The sequence below is a fragment of the Pholis gunnellus genome (genome assembly GCF_910591455.1).
Source record: "Pholis gunnellus genome assembly, chromosome: 19".
Lineage (NCBI taxonomy): Eukaryota > Metazoa > Chordata > Actinopteri > Perciformes > Pholidae > Pholis > Pholis gunnellus.
The window spans coordinates 12,600,806-12,618,083 of record NC_136546.1 but is presented as its reverse complement, the minus strand read 5'-3'; the positions used below and the strand labels follow the sequence as shown (position 1 = coordinate 12,618,083).

The window sequence follows — 17,278 nt, the reverse complement described above, 5'->3', positions numbered from 1 at the left end:
CAAATGGCCTCCTTCACAGCTGCAGTTCAAATCCATTTCAAAGTCTTTGCAGTTGTCATGGAAAAGTCCACAACGGCAAGAAATAACCCTAACCTGAGGACTCCCTATCTTTGTGATGTATGAGTCTATAACTATCTACCTCTGTCTGCTCTCAGCCATAAACCCGTGGCTTCTTGGGAGAAAACTGCCCAACAGATCTGTGTAAGTGTTCTGTCACCTGGTGCAGTAGCTGTCGAAGGCGGTGGAGCTGCGACTCCAGCTGTTTGTTGTGTTCCTCCAGGATGTGCATGCGGCCCTCCAGCCGGCCCTTGTGTTGTCGTAGCAGCTTGGCCTCTGCCAGAAGATCAGCCTCATCAGGATGGGCAAAAGAACCCTCCGATTCCCAGGGGCTTCCAGCAGGGGCCCCTCGCTGGCCGTGCTGCTCCTTTAGCTGCTCATACTCTTTCTGCAGGCTCCTGGGAAAGGAGGGTTGGAAACACGACTCAAATCTGTCACACCCAAAGGTCAAAGAAGTATTCAGATTATCTACCCACTGTAGGGAAAAGTAGCAATGCAACAAGGCAAAAATACAGCATTACAAGTAAAAGTCCCGCATTCTAAATTTGACTTTGGAAAACCTTTGGAAGAATGGAAATTATTCATCTTCTGTTGACTAGCAGAGGCCCAAAACCTCTTCTTTTTATTTGACAATATATAAAAAATATATGACATATATAAATAAATCATACGCACACCTCCTCACCAGGAGGCATCATATCTTTGCACAATATTTGCCAAAAGGATAAAATTCAATAAAGTCCAAGAGCTTATTTCCATTGTGGTCCTAAAAAAACATTATAATAGTACTGTATAAAAATACAGTGCAAAGGGGAAGGACATTGCTTTCCTCCAGTGCAAAGTTGAGTCTGTATATGTATACATGTTTCAGCGATTTACTTGATGAACATAAGTGTCCGTATGTAGATGTATGCGTCTACTTTACAGTATGTTCATGCTAATGCTTCTGTCACTCAACTGTATGTATTTGAATAAATGTACAATATAAAGTATAAATAAACAAGAATTCCTATGTGCATGCACAGTATATGCAGTAACGCGTACATTTTTATTTTCTATATTATTTCATTATGCGTTTCAAGGTCCCATCCTCTAATATTGTACAAGCTTGTTTAGTAGTAAGACTTGTGCTGTATTCCTGGGAGCCTTGTATAAATAGATCAGAGGACTTACGTTCCTGAGAGCGGGCCTTTCATGTTATTATTACACATCTTTCCTATGATTTACATATAATGCTGCGCCTTTTTGTCATGCTGAAAATACTAGCCTGTATGTTGCATGTTTACCTCTGCTTTCTGCTGTCTCAGTGAAACACTATTAGATAGACAAACATAAAGGACCCCCCCCACCAAATCTCTCACTTGTGTCCCGCCTCACGCCCTCTCACGCTCTCTCTCAATGCAGAACCATAAGCTGCTGTGCTTTACTTAAGTTGGCATTCATGAGCCCGGCAGTAAAGCTCTCTCCCTCCTCCTCACTCTCCCGGAGTGCCTGTGTATGCGAGTAATCAGTGTTAAATCACTCCAGTCGAGCCACTGGCTGTGCAAAAAAGTACCACTGCAACAATAGATCGCAGAGTGACTCTGTCTCCAGTCTCCGAGCCATCCCCCATTTACTAATCAAAGCGGGGAGGGACTTGGCGTGTGAGACACACTGGGGGTACGGGAAGTGCCTGGACGTTTATGTATTGTGCACTGGAGCGTAATGACGAGCACATGGACTCAAATGACACCAAGAAGCTGTGAGTGAACAAAGACAAAGATTCCATAAAACAGACATTTCAATCCTTTTGACATTAATAACTTCGGATTGCTATTTCCCCTATATTTTGGGTCTTAAACGACCTCTTTTGTCACTGAATTCTTGTTTCTATTGCCTTACCTCTGCTCCTCCTCCAGACGGGCTATGATCCGCTCCAGCTCGCCTCGCTCCTCCCTCTCCACGGCCTGCAGGATCTGGGCAGGACTCTGGGGCTGACTGCAGGGGGAGACCTCCCCTCCCAGCGTCTGACAGTACTGCAGGATCAGGGCATGCTCGTCGTCCCTGTAGGAGGTGAGTTATGAGAGTTATGTGATGAGCGAGGAGCCATGACAACTTGTCGCTGTTACTCAGCTCAATTCACCTCCTGTTCAGTGGGAGGAGGGCAACGATGTGCAACTGGAAAAAAAAAAGAAAATGTTTTGCACTATAAAAGAATTATGATGAAATTCTTATTGCAAATCATTATGTTTGGATATTAATAGGAATGGATGCTTAGAAACAGTAGCACAGTAATGCGCTACAAACTGCATAACAGAAAGAACATTTGTAAAGCCTTCACTTCATACCGGTTTCGGCTAATTAGGTTTAGTAAGGAGCTACAAATAATCTACGGTAAAAAAAACAAGCAGATCAATACAAATCTATTTACTTAGCATTCTAATCTATTTTTTTTTAAGAAGATAAACTTCATTCGGATTATTTACAGTCCATAATTATATGGATTAAATGTCTGTGTGTTTCTAGTTTCTGCCTATTTATAACAGTAAACTGAAATCTATAATTAATTAATATTACTGATTACAGCTGGGGAAAATCGGTGGGGAAAAATTACCTTTAGTCGACAGTGTTTAATGATCTTTTTTCAAGAGAAAAAAGTAATCCGACTGTCGATACAAATAAGAGACGACGGCTTCAAAAGAACCTAATCTAAACAAAGATTTCGCTAGCTGCCATGATATGCAAGAGCTTCAGCTTTTTGTGGGTCTGCTACGCTGGACACGATACGATCCACGGCGGAAGACAGATGTGTCGGCCTCTACTATCTGATAACTGGAATAAGGGAGGGCTGTGTGGAGATGGAGGGAGCAGAGAAGAGAATAAGCCTGGCAGACAGATGGAAAGATATGGAGGGAGAGAAGGAGAAATAGCTGCCGTTGTGTATTGGTATGCGTGTGTGTGTGTACGTGTCAATCTCTTTATGTGCTATCTTGGTGACCTGAAAGGGGCTGGCAGGCCTTGCCAAAGCCCAGCTGTCACCTTCATCCTGAAACATAACCCGAGCCTTGAAGACTAAAACCTGACAATAACAAAAAAAGATGGCAGACTATTATTTACTAATCCTTTCAATTGCTAGAGTGACTTTAATTTCCATAGCCAGTTTGACAGCTCGAAATGGTGTTTGGCTGAGAAAGTTGCGACGCATGGTAACACCATGTGGCACCATGTGGCTTTCTGTCTACTGCCGACTCTATTTGACCATTTTTATTCACGGTTCCAGCATCTCTAAATATCCAGCAGTGCTGAGGCTGTCAGTCTATGACGCTAACATCCTGCGGTTATGTAATATTAAAATTAATGTATGATTTATACTATAGATAGAAAATAAAGTACTACAACTTGAGATATTTCTGCAGCTTTGGCCATTGTTTCTGTTGGTTATGACAACATGTTACTCACTATAGCATAAGATGGCTGTGACCAAATCCAACAATGACAGAAACCAATGATGACCAATGACCTGAAATGCCAATTACTGCTCCATCATTGCACAGAAAACTGTGTGCGTGCACAACTACAGTAACTACGGTAAAAGTCGTAAATCGTGGAGGACAGTTTCAGCAAACAGTTTGGGTAAAATGTTTACTGTTTGCCTATCCTTGAGTCAGATCACCTGACTGCTTGCCGTTTCCTCCTCCGGTGCACTTCTTTTTAGCAATGTTGCGCTGCCTTTCCAGATCATAGCAGTTAACTTGGAGCACAAGGATACTAAAACCAATAGGTTTGCTATTGCTGCTTCAATGACAGAACACTGCGTTGACCTCTATGAGCTGAAAACTGTGCTGTACTTTAAGTCACACCTCAATCAGTGACATCCAGGCAGGAACTCTTGGCACCTTTTAGAATAAGCAGTGGCTCGCTATAAACTTGGTTCACAGACTCTTATCGAGGCCAGACCATAAGTGAGTGCATAATCCCTGGCTATAATGAGTAAGTTAATCAAATACGCTCCGGAGAGCAAGCTGGCAAACTGAAATGTCTCCAGTTTTCACACAAGACACCCTTCAATTTCACCAAAGGAGACAATCAATGAGTATTCAGAAAATATTCAGAGCGCTATTATCACCGCGTGTATACCAGAGTTTACGAATATAAGATGCCTTGTCTTTCTCAGAGATGACAGTAATTATACTATTTCGGACAGATATGAAAGGTACACAGAATGAGGCTTTCACCTCTTTTCACATAAAAGGAACAATATGCAGAGCCAGTCGCCTTCCATCAACCAGCCTAAGCTCCCCCGAGTGATTTGAAGCATACGTTTAGAGAGTTCTTTTCTTTTCGGAACAGGATTTGTGTCAAGTTCAGCCTTTTCATATAGTTTATGAGTTTAAAATGATGAAAGAGACATGAATTAAACTATTCATACAGGGAACTCAAACACTCAATTAAAGAAAATACATTTGTATTCCACTGCTTCTTTATCTCGTGTAACCAGTAGGTCTTCCTTGCCTTCTTTTTAATACAGCTTTTTCCTATGCAGTCTTTTTATTACACATCTAACTTTTATAGTATGCATGCACATACAGTATATACGTAGTTATTCATTAATTTCACTATCGGGGAGAGTGAAGCCATGCTGTGACACTGCTGGGTTGCTGATAAATGACATAGAGAAAGCTGACAGAATGTCAAATTTCACTCTGCAGCAATATGCAGCAATAAACCAACACACACACTTGAAATATGGGTACGCTGGAACAAGGGAGACAGGGATGATGAAGAAAGGCCTCGTTCTTAGTAGAGAAACTTGACCAATGGTGGCATTATTGTCTGCTGGCTCAAACTGAGTGGCCAATTAGTCAGGTCCCTGGCAACAGGAAGCTGCAGCAGGACATTATGGCTGGCAGCGGGAGCCCCAGAGGATCACAGGAAGGGGATCATTACATGCGGAGATGGGCACTACGGGAAGCAGAGCTGGCTCACAAACCACCTGCTCTGGAATACTGGAAGAAAGAGGAAGTGCGGTGAAAGGACAGAATAATGGTGATGAATTCAGAGGATATTAGATACATTGTGTCTTGTGAATATGAGTGTGGTGCTTGGTGAGCTTGGCTTAGGGTACTTTACCAGTCTTATCTATACAAAAACAATAGCATCCGGGCCTGATGCCTTGCTGAAATATCACAAAGCGAGCGGCTCCTCTCAAGCTGAATAGCACAATCAACTGCCAAGACTGAGCTCAGAGAGAAATTATGAGAGATAGAGACAAGTCTTTCAGTTCTCCCCTCTGGTGAGATGTTTAAATCTCCCTCCCTGATCACTGTAAAGTCCAGGTGTTTTATTTATGTTGAAAAAAAAAGGTCTTTCAATGTTTACCTATGTGCTTAGTGTTCAATCTGAAGGTTTCCTGGACCCAAAGGTAAAACATGAGTAGACCACAACTACAATGATGAAAGGCAGGGACGAAAGAAAAAGAAAGTGGGGGCGGGGGGCGGGGGGGGGGGGGGGGGGGTATGATGAAAGGAGGTTTCAAAAGAATAGTGCTGGAGAAATTAAAGGGAGAGGTACAGAAATAAAAGGGCAAAATATCAAAAGACAAAAAAAAAAAAGGGACAACACTGGGGGAAAGACTGGAAAGCGAGAGATAACCAAACAAAAAAGCTGAGCGGAGAAAAAAAAAAGCAAAGTGGGGAGTCTATAGTTCCTCTGTGACGTCCCGAGGCATCGATGACAACATTGTGCTTTGGCTGGAGGTCAGAGAAAATGGGCAACATAACTAATTAAGGATTCTCTTTTAGATAAAAGCAATACAGGACAAAAATTATACAAGCACTGAAACCACTAACGCTCGCACGCACACACACACACACACACACACACACACACACACACACACACACACACACACACACACACACACACTTTATCTCTAGAGCTTTCTCACATACACACACGCACACTAATTATTGATATCACTGCACAGCTGGCAGCGAGTCCAAATCAGTGTTTGCAGGCTATGAGCGATCAGGAAATACAAGCCAAAAGCCAAACATGCATGTAATTGGCAAATGCAGTCATCCATGTTCCACTATGCATGTTTTCATAAGCGCAAACACTGCCAAGAAGGAACCTTCTACCAGCACCGAGATCATTTCTGTGCGTGCGTCTGTCCTCCACACAAACAACCAGATGGAGCCGTGCACTAGACAAAGAGCCATTGGGTGAAATCAGCTGTAGGCGGAAAAGAATACATCTTAGAAAAAGAGAGGGAAGACAATCAACCACTCCAAACCAAAGGCCTTTAGAAGGAAGAGGAAGGACTCATGGCTGAGGAGTCTGACAACACAATGTAAAGCCTCCTCTTTTGAGAAGAGACTGGGCTGAGTGGGCTGTTTTACTTTAGTGGTATCTATAAAGCACAATAATGCTATTTTTACGAGTTACCTTTTTTCCTTAAAAGTAGCGTTCGATGGACACGTTGCTGTATAAAAACAGAGCTACAGTCGGATTCTGGCCTTTTTCAATAAAGACAGCTCATCCTTCATTCACGACGACTGTGAATGACACTTTATTGCAGCACAGTAACATTTTAGTGAGCAAATTTATAACACAGCAGACTTGCAAAGAGCTTGAATGTAAATTAGCCCTTTTTTTAATTATTCATTGAAAGTGAAGCGCGCTATAATGATGATTTTTAGTACTAATTGTCATTCCGAAGATCTCAACATTATTTAGGTCTCTGTTAAAATTAAGTACAGGACTCCATTCCAAGATGTTAATTATCCTGGACACAACCAACAAATAATAACAGCAGACTAATTGAATGTAATTCTTTTGTTTATTTGTTTGTTGCCTAATTAGTGGCACTGTTCAAAAAGTTGCAATAAATAAAAGTGTATATCGTGTCCTAGACTCCAAGTGCTTTTTATTGAGAGCATTGTTATACATTTCATGTATGATGATAACCAAATGTGGGTTTGCATCACATCAAAAAAAAGTTTTTTTTTTTTTTTATGTGATGCACACGGGTGCGATACTGCACTGCATGCTGATAAGTATAAAACCATTCTTGACAAAGATGTGTGCTGGAGAAACGCACTAGTTCTGGTATTTTTACTGATTGGCATTTAAAATCCCTTTTCTTGGTGCATTGCGCACTTTTTTTTATCTTCAACAGTTACATTGTGGCTGCTGTTTTGCAGTAAATCCGAATGCAAATCTCGCAGAAAAGACACTGACGTGAAAGTGAGCGAACGCAGAAGAACTATGATTATGTTCTAAATGTGCCCTGGTGGGTGTTTCTCCCCTCTGCTGTTAAAGCCATTAGCCTTCATCAAACCATCATCTCCCTCACATCATTAGCGGTCTGTCTACACAGTGTGGTTTCAGAGCTGGCAAAGATAATGGCTTCTTCTCTTAAATAAGAGTACAAAGCACAAAAGAGCAAAGAGGAGTGGGGATAATGCGTTTGTCCCGCATCACGAAAGCTCGGAGAGGAAAAATAAATCCACCTTCTCGCGCTCGCCAACACATCGTGTCTTTTCCTTCCTCTGTCGTCGTATTGATCAGTTGAAAAGCAAAGAGCGCTTTTTGGGGGGGTCTTCAATCGAACACTTGTGTTTCTAAAACGGCAAGGTTGGAGGAAGGTAGAGCATGAGAGCAGTGCTCCACATGATGCAGGCACATCAGCAGGGAACGACAGACGGAAGCTTGTTGATGCTTCATTTCATCTTCACTCAAGATTCTCAAAGGTTTTAACCGTCCTCCCGTGTGTAACACTCCTTTTTTTAGAAACGTTCTATTTGAAAATCCCAAAACTTGTTTTTCCCTTTCCTCTATATGCCATACGGGGAATCGCTTCTCTCTCCAGGTGCAGACTTTACAACACTCTTGAAAACACGTTTGTGTAAAAAAGACATTTTGGGCTTTGTGCTACTCGGAATTCTTGAGAGACCAAATAAAATCGTCTGCACCCTCTTCGTATCCGTTACATCTTCATGCACAAATTCATTTCACACACACAGCTCATTTCCAGAAGCGCGATAATGATCAATGATCGGGGAAATCTTGTGATCTACAAGTGTCCTATCAAAGCAGCCTATCAGAACGAAGAGAGCGAAACGTGTGTGCCCATGTGTGTGTGTTTTAGTTTGAACAAGTGTGACCATGAGCTCAAAGGGCGTTTGAACCTCAAACAGCTCATTCCCCCGATTTTGATCTCACTTAGGAAAAGGGAAAAATATGCCCTTCAACTCGAATGGCTTGCAGAAGACATACACATGTCTTCACACTCTCTCACACACACTCTCTCTCTCTCTCTCTCTCTCTCTCTCTCTCTCTCTCTCTCTCTCTCTCTCTCTCTCTCTCTCTCTCTCTCTCTCTCTCTCTCTCTCTCTCTCTCTCTCTCTCTCTCTCTCTCTCTCACACACACACACACACACACACACACACACACACACACACACACACACACACACACACACCAGAAACTTCAGACCTCGTGCACCTCATCAGCTTTCCCCCCCTTTTTTTGTGATTTCTTCTTTGCCATGTCCTCATCTCCTCTGATCAAAGATAACTGATCGTTATCAGAGACCCTGAAACCAATCACTCTCACTTCTCATTGTCGGCACTCTAATCCATTACATTTCTACTGAAGCCCTGTCCTTCCCCGCTGAATTCAACCACATCCCATTGTCTTTTTCCCCTCAATCCACATTTCTTTTGCTTTCTCAAAAGTATCCTCATTTCTCAACCCACTCTCTCTTGATTATTTTTCAGCAATGCGAGAAGACCCCATGTTATTTCTTTGGCTGGTTTTAATACACCGACAGTGGGGAAGGCAAGATTTTGGGCTGCTCTGATGGGTAAACAGTGCACAGGAAGATGTCTTACAGTTGTAATGAAAACAACATTTTACTTGATTTTGTTGATGGCTAGAAAGCGTTAATCACCTGGGAGGAAGATTTTCTGATAAGGTGCATATGTACTGTGTATATGAACATAACGAAAATGTATGAACGTGAGCAGCATTCAGAAGGAAATCTGTGAAACAATAACTGAAGGAAACGTAGAAACAAATACAACATGGAGAAATGACCAGCGGTGGCTTACATGCTCCCTGTGGCCGAGCTGCTGTCTGTGGGCAGAGAGCCGTTGGAGCGCTCCATCTGGGCCAACCTGAGAAAAGAAACCCTCATCAGTGGCTGACACTTAGATTAGCAGTTCAAACTGAGACATTTCAACGCTGTCATCATCTCATCAAAATGCAGAGCGACGACGTCAAGAAATAGAAATAAAAATAATAATAATTTACATAAAAATGTAAAAGAGTGTCGTCTCGATGACGAATGACCAAATACATCTTTGTGGTCTAGTATGTGTGTGCACAATCAGATCTTTTGTGAAAGTGTGTGTGTGTGTGTGTAGGCACATGGGGGAACTGATTTTTTCTGGTCATATATTCAGACAAAGCTGCCATGCTAATGAGGCCGGTTCCTCAGATCTAAGCCGGTATTTCTATTTGCTGAATGTAACGAGGAGGCAGCAGGGTTGTCAAGCGGATGAAGAGCACGATCCACACACTAAACCCGAGGATGAAATTGAACTGTGGTAGAATATGCATGGAGGGAGATATTTAAAGTTATTATACCACTGGTGAAACCTCATCACTGTGTGCATTTCTCCGTGCAAATCTATAAGCTACGCTATAATCTACAATGTCAGCGTCTATATTTCAGTTAAAATTGTAATTCACAAGGCTCATGTCTGTGCCATTGCTGATAAAACAATGCAAGCGGAAAACGCTGAGCGAAGGTTAATGGTGTGTGACCAATGAAAGGTTACAGGCCAGACAGAGCAGCGCTGCATCAGAAGAGCCTTCGTGATAAAGCGTTTTTGTGGAAGGACGCCGGGTCCCGTCTTGAAAAAAGAAGTAAGCCTCGTTCCCTTTAGAGAAGATACGTTTTGGACAGATTAGAGATTCATTCAAGGGGCAAGATGGGATTTGTGATACTTTGGGATCTTTACGATCACTTATCTTAATATCAAACATGACAGGTTTTCCATCTCAGTGCAGCAGGACACCAGTTTGGCGATGTTGGTGATGATTAACTGCGGATCACACACTGTGTACATGACTGGCACGTACACAGCGGGATCATTTGAAGGAGGCGGCTGGAAACAGCCATCGGGTACGAGGGGCCGCATGAGTTCACTGACATTTAATGTATGCCATCACCACGAAATACAAAGCAGATACACCATGTTCAAAAGTGCATATTGTGGTTTGTATCTTCCCTGACACTTAATTAACAATGCAATAGTCTACTGAAACATAATGACACTTGCTTGCCATAACAGCATATTCCCACTGCGCTCAAGGTTTATATAATAATCTAGAGATGCAGTGTTTTTCACTGTGTACGCATTAAAAAGTTCAGGCTGACATTAACGATCCCATATTTAAAAAGGTACAGCATTCGTTTGTACAGATTCCTGGCCATGGCAGAAATGGAAATATTGTTCAGTTGTTCTGGTGCTGTCAGAGGGGAAGCTGGAGAATATATGTCTTTGCTTCTCTCGTTCGTCTATAATTGCTGGTGAAAGAGATTTCAAAATTCTTATTTTTTTGTGGTAAACTTGCTTTCTCCTTCTTTCTGTCTCGGTAATGTCCCGACAAAAGGATTCTTTGATAAACACTGGGATGTAGATAGATAGAACGTGCTTTGTTTGTGATTCTGATCTACAGCTTGATCCTCGTTTCATAGTAGAATGAGAATAAATAGCAAAAATCTCCTCAAGAAGCTCGAGGGCGACTAATAAAGACATCCAACACAATTTGGATTTGTATGATTGTCTGGAAGCGTTACAGTCAAAAGGTAAACAACAATTCGTTAAATGTTTCCTTAAACCATTGTACTACATGTGCATCTTATGAGGTTTTGGGTTTTCATTTTGTACCAATGCATAATATAGTACGTTCTATTTAAAATGTCATTTTTCATCACTTCCATTGCTATCCATTTAACTCACAACTCGGTTTGGTTGAGCATCAACATCATGTCTGCATTTACTGAAACAATCCAGGTAAGATTATCGTTGCATAGTTGTGCATTGTACAGAAAGAAGGCAAGTCAAAAACAGCAGTTGATTTTTACTACATACTCTAAACTTACAAAGCCCTTTAAAAGTAAATCTCTCATTCTATAATGAAGCATTTTAAATGTGCTACATTCAAATGCGGTTAGCAGGTCGTGTATGTGTGTGGGTTGTGGCATCTGAGATGATGAGATGATGATTGGGGAATGCAATGCGTACCTGCTGGCATACTGCTCTATCCGGGAGTGGGTGTCATCATGAGAGAGCTGAGGTGACTGGGACAGCCTGGAAATGAATGGGGTGATGGAGATGAATGAGATTCTGCATGCTCACACAACCTCATTAACACACAGAAATTCACAGGCACATGGCATGCACACGCTCGCTCACACACACACACACACACACACACACACACACACACACACACACACACACACACACACACACACACACACACACACACACACACACACACACACACACAACCTAATGGGCCTTCACAACATCACCTAGAAAACCAATCTGGTGATCCTAGAGAGAGAAATGGGAGAGCGGGATGATCTACGCAGCGGTTGGATGTTTTTTGACAGCCGCTGCTGGGATGAGAAACCGAATTCTAGTTGGATGCTTTAGAGAAGAGTAGGTGACGGCAAGGAGAAAGTGGGTGAGTTTTTCAGTTGCATGTTCAACCAGTGGATCGGGCAGGCGAGTAGGCAGGCAGGCAACATGCAGTGTAGTCATGGCTTAGTTGGATTGAGGACTTATAGGGGGGGGGGGTGTGAGTGAGGAGAGAAGGGAGCAAAGGAGGCGTCATTAAAAGGCATTCCGGTCTGGAGACGAGGTGTAGTTGCTGGTGGCGTAGATACTCACTCGTACTGCTCCGGACACATGCTGATGAGGGTGACAGGACTGTAAGAGAATCGGAGGGAGGGAGGGAAGGAGGGGAGGGGGAGTGTTTAGGTACCACAAAACATTTCAGGGTCCAAAACACAGCAGGTGGAGGAAGAAGTGGAAGGAAAATGTCCGTCCAACATCTGAGTGGCTGGACTGCACACGGAGCGAAAGGCATGCCAAACAGTCACCAATATACACACCACGTGTGGCTATGATTATCCCCTCTGACATTCTCTGACACCTGCATCAAAGTAGACCTGTGACACAGGAACTGTGTGGATTGATCTGTCACTTTTGAAAGGGTAAAGATGGGCATGTGGACCTGTCAGCACACGGTAAATTACCCGGGCTGTGTGTATGAAATCTCGCACAGGGAGAGATTGATTGTGTCAGTTGGCTTTGCCGCCGTCGCATATATTTCATTTCAATGTGTTTTTCAAAATGCCTGCTGCATACAGGATGATATGGCCCAAAATTCCTTCCTTTTATTTCAAGCAGAATTTACTGAAATAACATGCCAGCGAAAAACATACAGAACCTATTTTGAAGTGAATTTGCATCAGTATATTATTTTATAAAAAGATGTGTTCGGTGCATAAGAGCTCAGTAAATGCTGTTAATTAGAGATTTTGGAAACAAAATGTGACAAACCCGGGATGCTAGAGGCATGTGTCTTGAAGTCTTTTCAAGGTTCCTAGTCCATGATAATTGCAGCTATTCTTAGAGACGCAGATAATAACTTTATTATTTGTAAGCAAATGGGACACTCTTATCTCAAGAACACAAAGAAACGGATCTTTTTCACAGAGGAGACTTGATAGAAATTGGCAAGATAAGGTCGAGGTTGACGTTATTTTGCCTCGCGCTTTTGTTCCCACATTAAAGCCGGGAAATTTAGATGGAGACTTCTGTCTTTGGTGGTGAGGTTTCTCACAGCGGGGCAGCCAGTGTAGTCACACTTCTGTAGCTGCGAGGCGAATTTGAAATGTAGCTGGGGATTCAGACGGAAGAAGAGAAAAACTGTGGAGAAAAAAAACAAAGCAGATCGGGGTCGGCAGGGCAGACTGAGCTAACTATTCAGAGCCTGTGGTGCGGCATTTTTACGCACCCCCACCAACATTCGTTGCTCGAGGGAAAAGTCAATCTGCTCATTTTGTTTTTCAGGAGAGGGATTTCAGTTTTCATCTTTGCCAAAAAATGGATAGCTTTTGTAGAGTGTAGCTGGTCTTCCTTTCACCCAAATGTGTCTGACCCGCATTAAAAAACGACACAAACTTCAGATGGATTCACTTGAAAAGACAGTTGTACCGAAGGCAGAAACACAAGCCACTGTAACAGAGAGGGGGGGGGACATTGGAAATGGAGGAAAGGTGACTGAAGGAAAGAGAGGGAGGGGAGGAATCACGTCAGCAGAGACCTTGGGAGGATTTGGGGCCTGACAAATGTGGCTGCTGTAAAGGCTGGGTTTTTATGAAAGGTTTGTTGTGCCTGTTGAAGTACAATAAGAGGGAGCCGAACAGAGCCCTGTTCACATCTCTCTTCCACTGGCTAGTGGTCTCATTTACTTGTGTAGATCATACAGGAGGCATTCAAATGAAATTGAGACGGTTTCATAACCAGTTAAAAGTCCCTCACGGTAACTTTAAGAAAACGTATTCGTACAACTCGTGCTGTCTGTGTTTTACTGTTTTTAATGAATCTCCTGAAAGGTTTCTAAAGCTAGTTACTCGTGCTGTGCTAGTCGCCCTGTCACAGTTAACACCGCTTCCCCTCTGTTCTACTTGTCCTCCCTTTTTCTCTGTCATGGATAAAAGACAATGAGCGCCGTTGACAGCCCTACCTGTCTGTCAGACAGACGGTTAGAGGGCTGACAAGAGAACGGGTGTTTAATGTGGAGCCGGCACACGTAGACGCTGTATCCCACCATAACTACCACAACGCACAACTCCATCATCAGCAGATAGTTTGGAAGCAAAAAGGTTGTGCTTTACCCTTAAACTAATTTACTTGGGCTAGCTTATCTACATGTAATAAACATGCATAAGTCAAAACCTTTCCCTAATGTAATACAACAGAAAACTTTTCTTCATCTTTTCAGTAAAGCGGAGAGGACTTTTTTTTACTGTAACCATAACAAAATGATTTTGTTGAGACTGGATTCTGAAAAAAAAAAAAAAAACATTAGCCCCTGCGAGGCCCAATGCAGCAGAGGCTCATCTACTTGATCTGGTTATGTAGGGTAACACACAAGAATCAACACTGAGTGGGAAACTATTAGAGCGGTTCTTTCACATTATCAAACATAGCTGTGACAAATCTAAATCCCATTTCTCCCTGAAAAGAAGCAAAGGTACAAGTGGGAGGTGAGAGTGTAGGTGGTGTTTTGCTCTCTCAAGGTGGAACGAAACAGAGAGGGTGGAATTAAAAAAGAGAAACGATACCAGAGTGGAAAAGAAAAAGACAAGCGAGTGAGTGCATCTCATTTTCTCTTCTGCTGCCACAGTATTAAAAAAAAAAAATCAACTATTTAGAAGTTCACTTTGTTAAGACCAATGGAGCCAGACAATGCACTAAAATTGTTTTCTTATAATATTACTCAAAATTGTACGCAGCAAGAGAAACTGGAAAAGTCTACTTCACATCTTTAGTTGTGCTATTTAGGATGACGCTAGTAGTACGTTTTCTTTCAATTGACTGATTTATCAGATTTGTATTAGACACAAATAAAGAAATACAAAATAAAGAAATATTTTCATTTCAACAAAACATGAAAGCAAATGTTAAGTTTAACCAATCGGTATACTTCCTGAATTCTAAGCAGGGACCCTGTTACAGAAATATCCATATCAATTTAGGTCACATATTCATTTTAGTGACATGGAGATGGCCAAAGCCAATAAAGTGTGATAATAGGAGTCTAAAATGAATGCTGAGCATTTCTTAACACTGATTCTATGTTTAGAGCCACATCTTATAGACAGTCCTACAGCAGAAAACAGCACATCCAGGGTTATTTCAACACAGAGAGCTTTTCATTGTGTGCTCAAGCCTGTGGATACATGTGGAAAGCACACAGTTCACAGGAGAGAGCTAATCCAGTAAGAGAGATGGGAAAATGATGACCATGATGAAACGGTCCTACATTTCTTAAGTCGCCATACCCTTCTGCCGTATTTGGAAAAGATCCTTGCATTTCGCCACAATTCCTCAACCTTTTAGAGGCATTTATCAAGCAGGCATCTCTGCAGGAGTCATTTTTCAGAGAGGAAGGGAAGTGAGAATAGAGCAAGGTGGGAGGTGAGGGGGAGGACGGGCAAGGATGGGAGGCATGAAAGAGGGAGTGCAATCCATCTGAGAAGTGACTATGTGCAACTGGATGTCGAGGAAAATCCATCTCGACTGAACAGATGAGTCATTGTGAATAAACATCTTCGAGACATTTTGGTGCTAACAAGATGCAAAAACTACATTGTTGAAAAGTGCGAGAGCCCGAGTGGGAAATGTGCGGCAGGCAGAGAAAAAGGAAACAATAAAAAGATTGATGGATCAAATGTAGAAAAAGACATGTACAACAGAGTCCCGGAGCACACGGAGCAGCTGGGCTGGTATTCGAAAAGGGCCACAACTCAGAAAAACTCTCCGATGTGGAGGATGAGGAGCCCCGCCTGAGGCCTCTGCATAACGTGGGCCGAGTTAAATGTCTCTCCGGGGGGATTTAAGGCTGGCAGGAGCAGGGACATAAATCAGACGCAGTCAGTGGAGCAGGTGCTGCAGAAAGAAGATCTACAGTGTAGCGGCGGCACCTCGTAATGACTGGACCGACAGGTAAATAAACACATAAACTGAGTGGTGAATTAACACTGCCCGCATACTGTTGCACAGGTGTGTGTGTGTGTGTGTGTGTGTGTCAGGCATGAGACTTCTGATAACCTGGGACCTGAGGGAACTAACGGTTCCAAGTTCACGACTGGTCACTGAAGGTGACCGGGCCTTTGCTGTCCGGACCTCTTAGCTGTGGAACTCCCTTCCTGGTAATGTAAGGCAGGCACATTTGCTTTCATGCTTTGTTTTGAAAGGTTCTATTTAAATAAAGTTATTATTTGGCAAGAAGATGCACTTTACCAATTTTACACATCGAAGTCAGTCATGGAGGTCACTTGTCTTATCAAGTTGAAGGATCCAGGAGAGTCCATTTTTCTTTTAAAGGATTTGATTTGAATCCGTCTTGTAGCTAAAAACCCGCCACATGTTCATTTTCCCTCACAAACATGTCCCATCACAGAAGGCAAAGACAACTCCCCTTTTGAACGGCATTGTGATGCACGACAGACACAAACAAAGAGGATTCTGTTTCAGTCAATCTGTAAATGTCACATAATCACATTGGAGTGTTACTTACGTTTCCATGTTGTCGCCCTCTAGAACTGTCTGGACCGGTAGGTAACCGAGCCGAGGATGTTTGGCGAAGTACTTCTTCGATCGGAATTTGTTCTTCAGCACTTTGGTGAAATCACGCATGTCCTCACCTGATGTCGTCTGCAGTACGAGAGAGAGAGCGAGAGAAAGTTCATGCTATTTGTGTGTGTGTGTGTTGTGTGTGTGTTGTATGCATTTCCACAGTCTCTTGTGCACACATCAGCAGCATATGCATTTGTGTGGAAGAGAATGCGTTTTGTTAATTAGATACTTAGCAAAGGTGTTCCTCCCGCAGAAGCAGTTTCTGCCTTGCAAGCAAACAACAAATTACCACAGCAGTGTGACCGGAGGGGGAGAAAACCCCTTCACAGAGGATTCAGACAACCACCGCTTAACACAAACACACGCGCAAATGTACAACTCCCACACTTGACAGATGGGAGTAAATTAACAGGCTCTATTGAGTTCATTTGGCTTAATAACTAATCCACGCAATTTAAGATGGTAGCTTGAGCAAACCAACAGCCATTACTGAACAATTAAACTAAAGCTGCAGAAGAATTTGTGGAAGTTTATATGTGTGTGTGCTTTTCTCCTTCCCGTGTGGTTTAACAGGTTTTTTCTGTTTAAGATTGAGTTTTTCGCCTTTTTCAGTGTGACAATGTGGATACAGACAGATGAGGACAGAGAGGAAATGAGGGAGGGAGGGAGGGAGGGGTTGTGAAACAAAGGTCCACAGCTGGAATCTCGTCAGAGACATTGAAGTTGCAGTGTGTGCATCATAACCACAAGGCAACCGGGACGCTCCCTGACGGATTGTGACAAC

The 17,278-nt window shown here is 42.7% G+C and overlaps 1 protein-coding gene across 2 annotated transcripts in view; it reads right to left on the bottom strand.

The window, feature by feature from the left end:
• utrn (utrophin) overlaps nucleotides 1-17,278 on the bottom strand; it is a 162,094-nt gene that overhangs the window by 7,780 nt on the left and 137,036 nt on the right. For both annotated transcript variants that reach the window (XM_079180292.1, XM_079180293.1), the window contains exons 70-75: nucleotides 16,436-16,572; nucleotides 12,013-12,051; nucleotides 11,359-11,424; nucleotides 9,154-9,219; nucleotides 1,939-2,100; nucleotides 218-455 (exon numbers count right to left, since the gene is read on the bottom strand). In XM_079180292.1, the coding sequence (XP_079036418.1) occupies nucleotides 218-455; nucleotides 1,939-2,100; nucleotides 9,154-9,219; nucleotides 11,359-11,424; nucleotides 12,013-12,051; nucleotides 16,436-16,572 (708 nt within the window). The remainder of the gene's footprint in view (nucleotides 1-217; nucleotides 456-1,938; nucleotides 2,101-9,153; nucleotides 9,220-11,358; nucleotides 11,425-12,012; nucleotides 12,052-16,435; nucleotides 16,573-17,278) is intronic.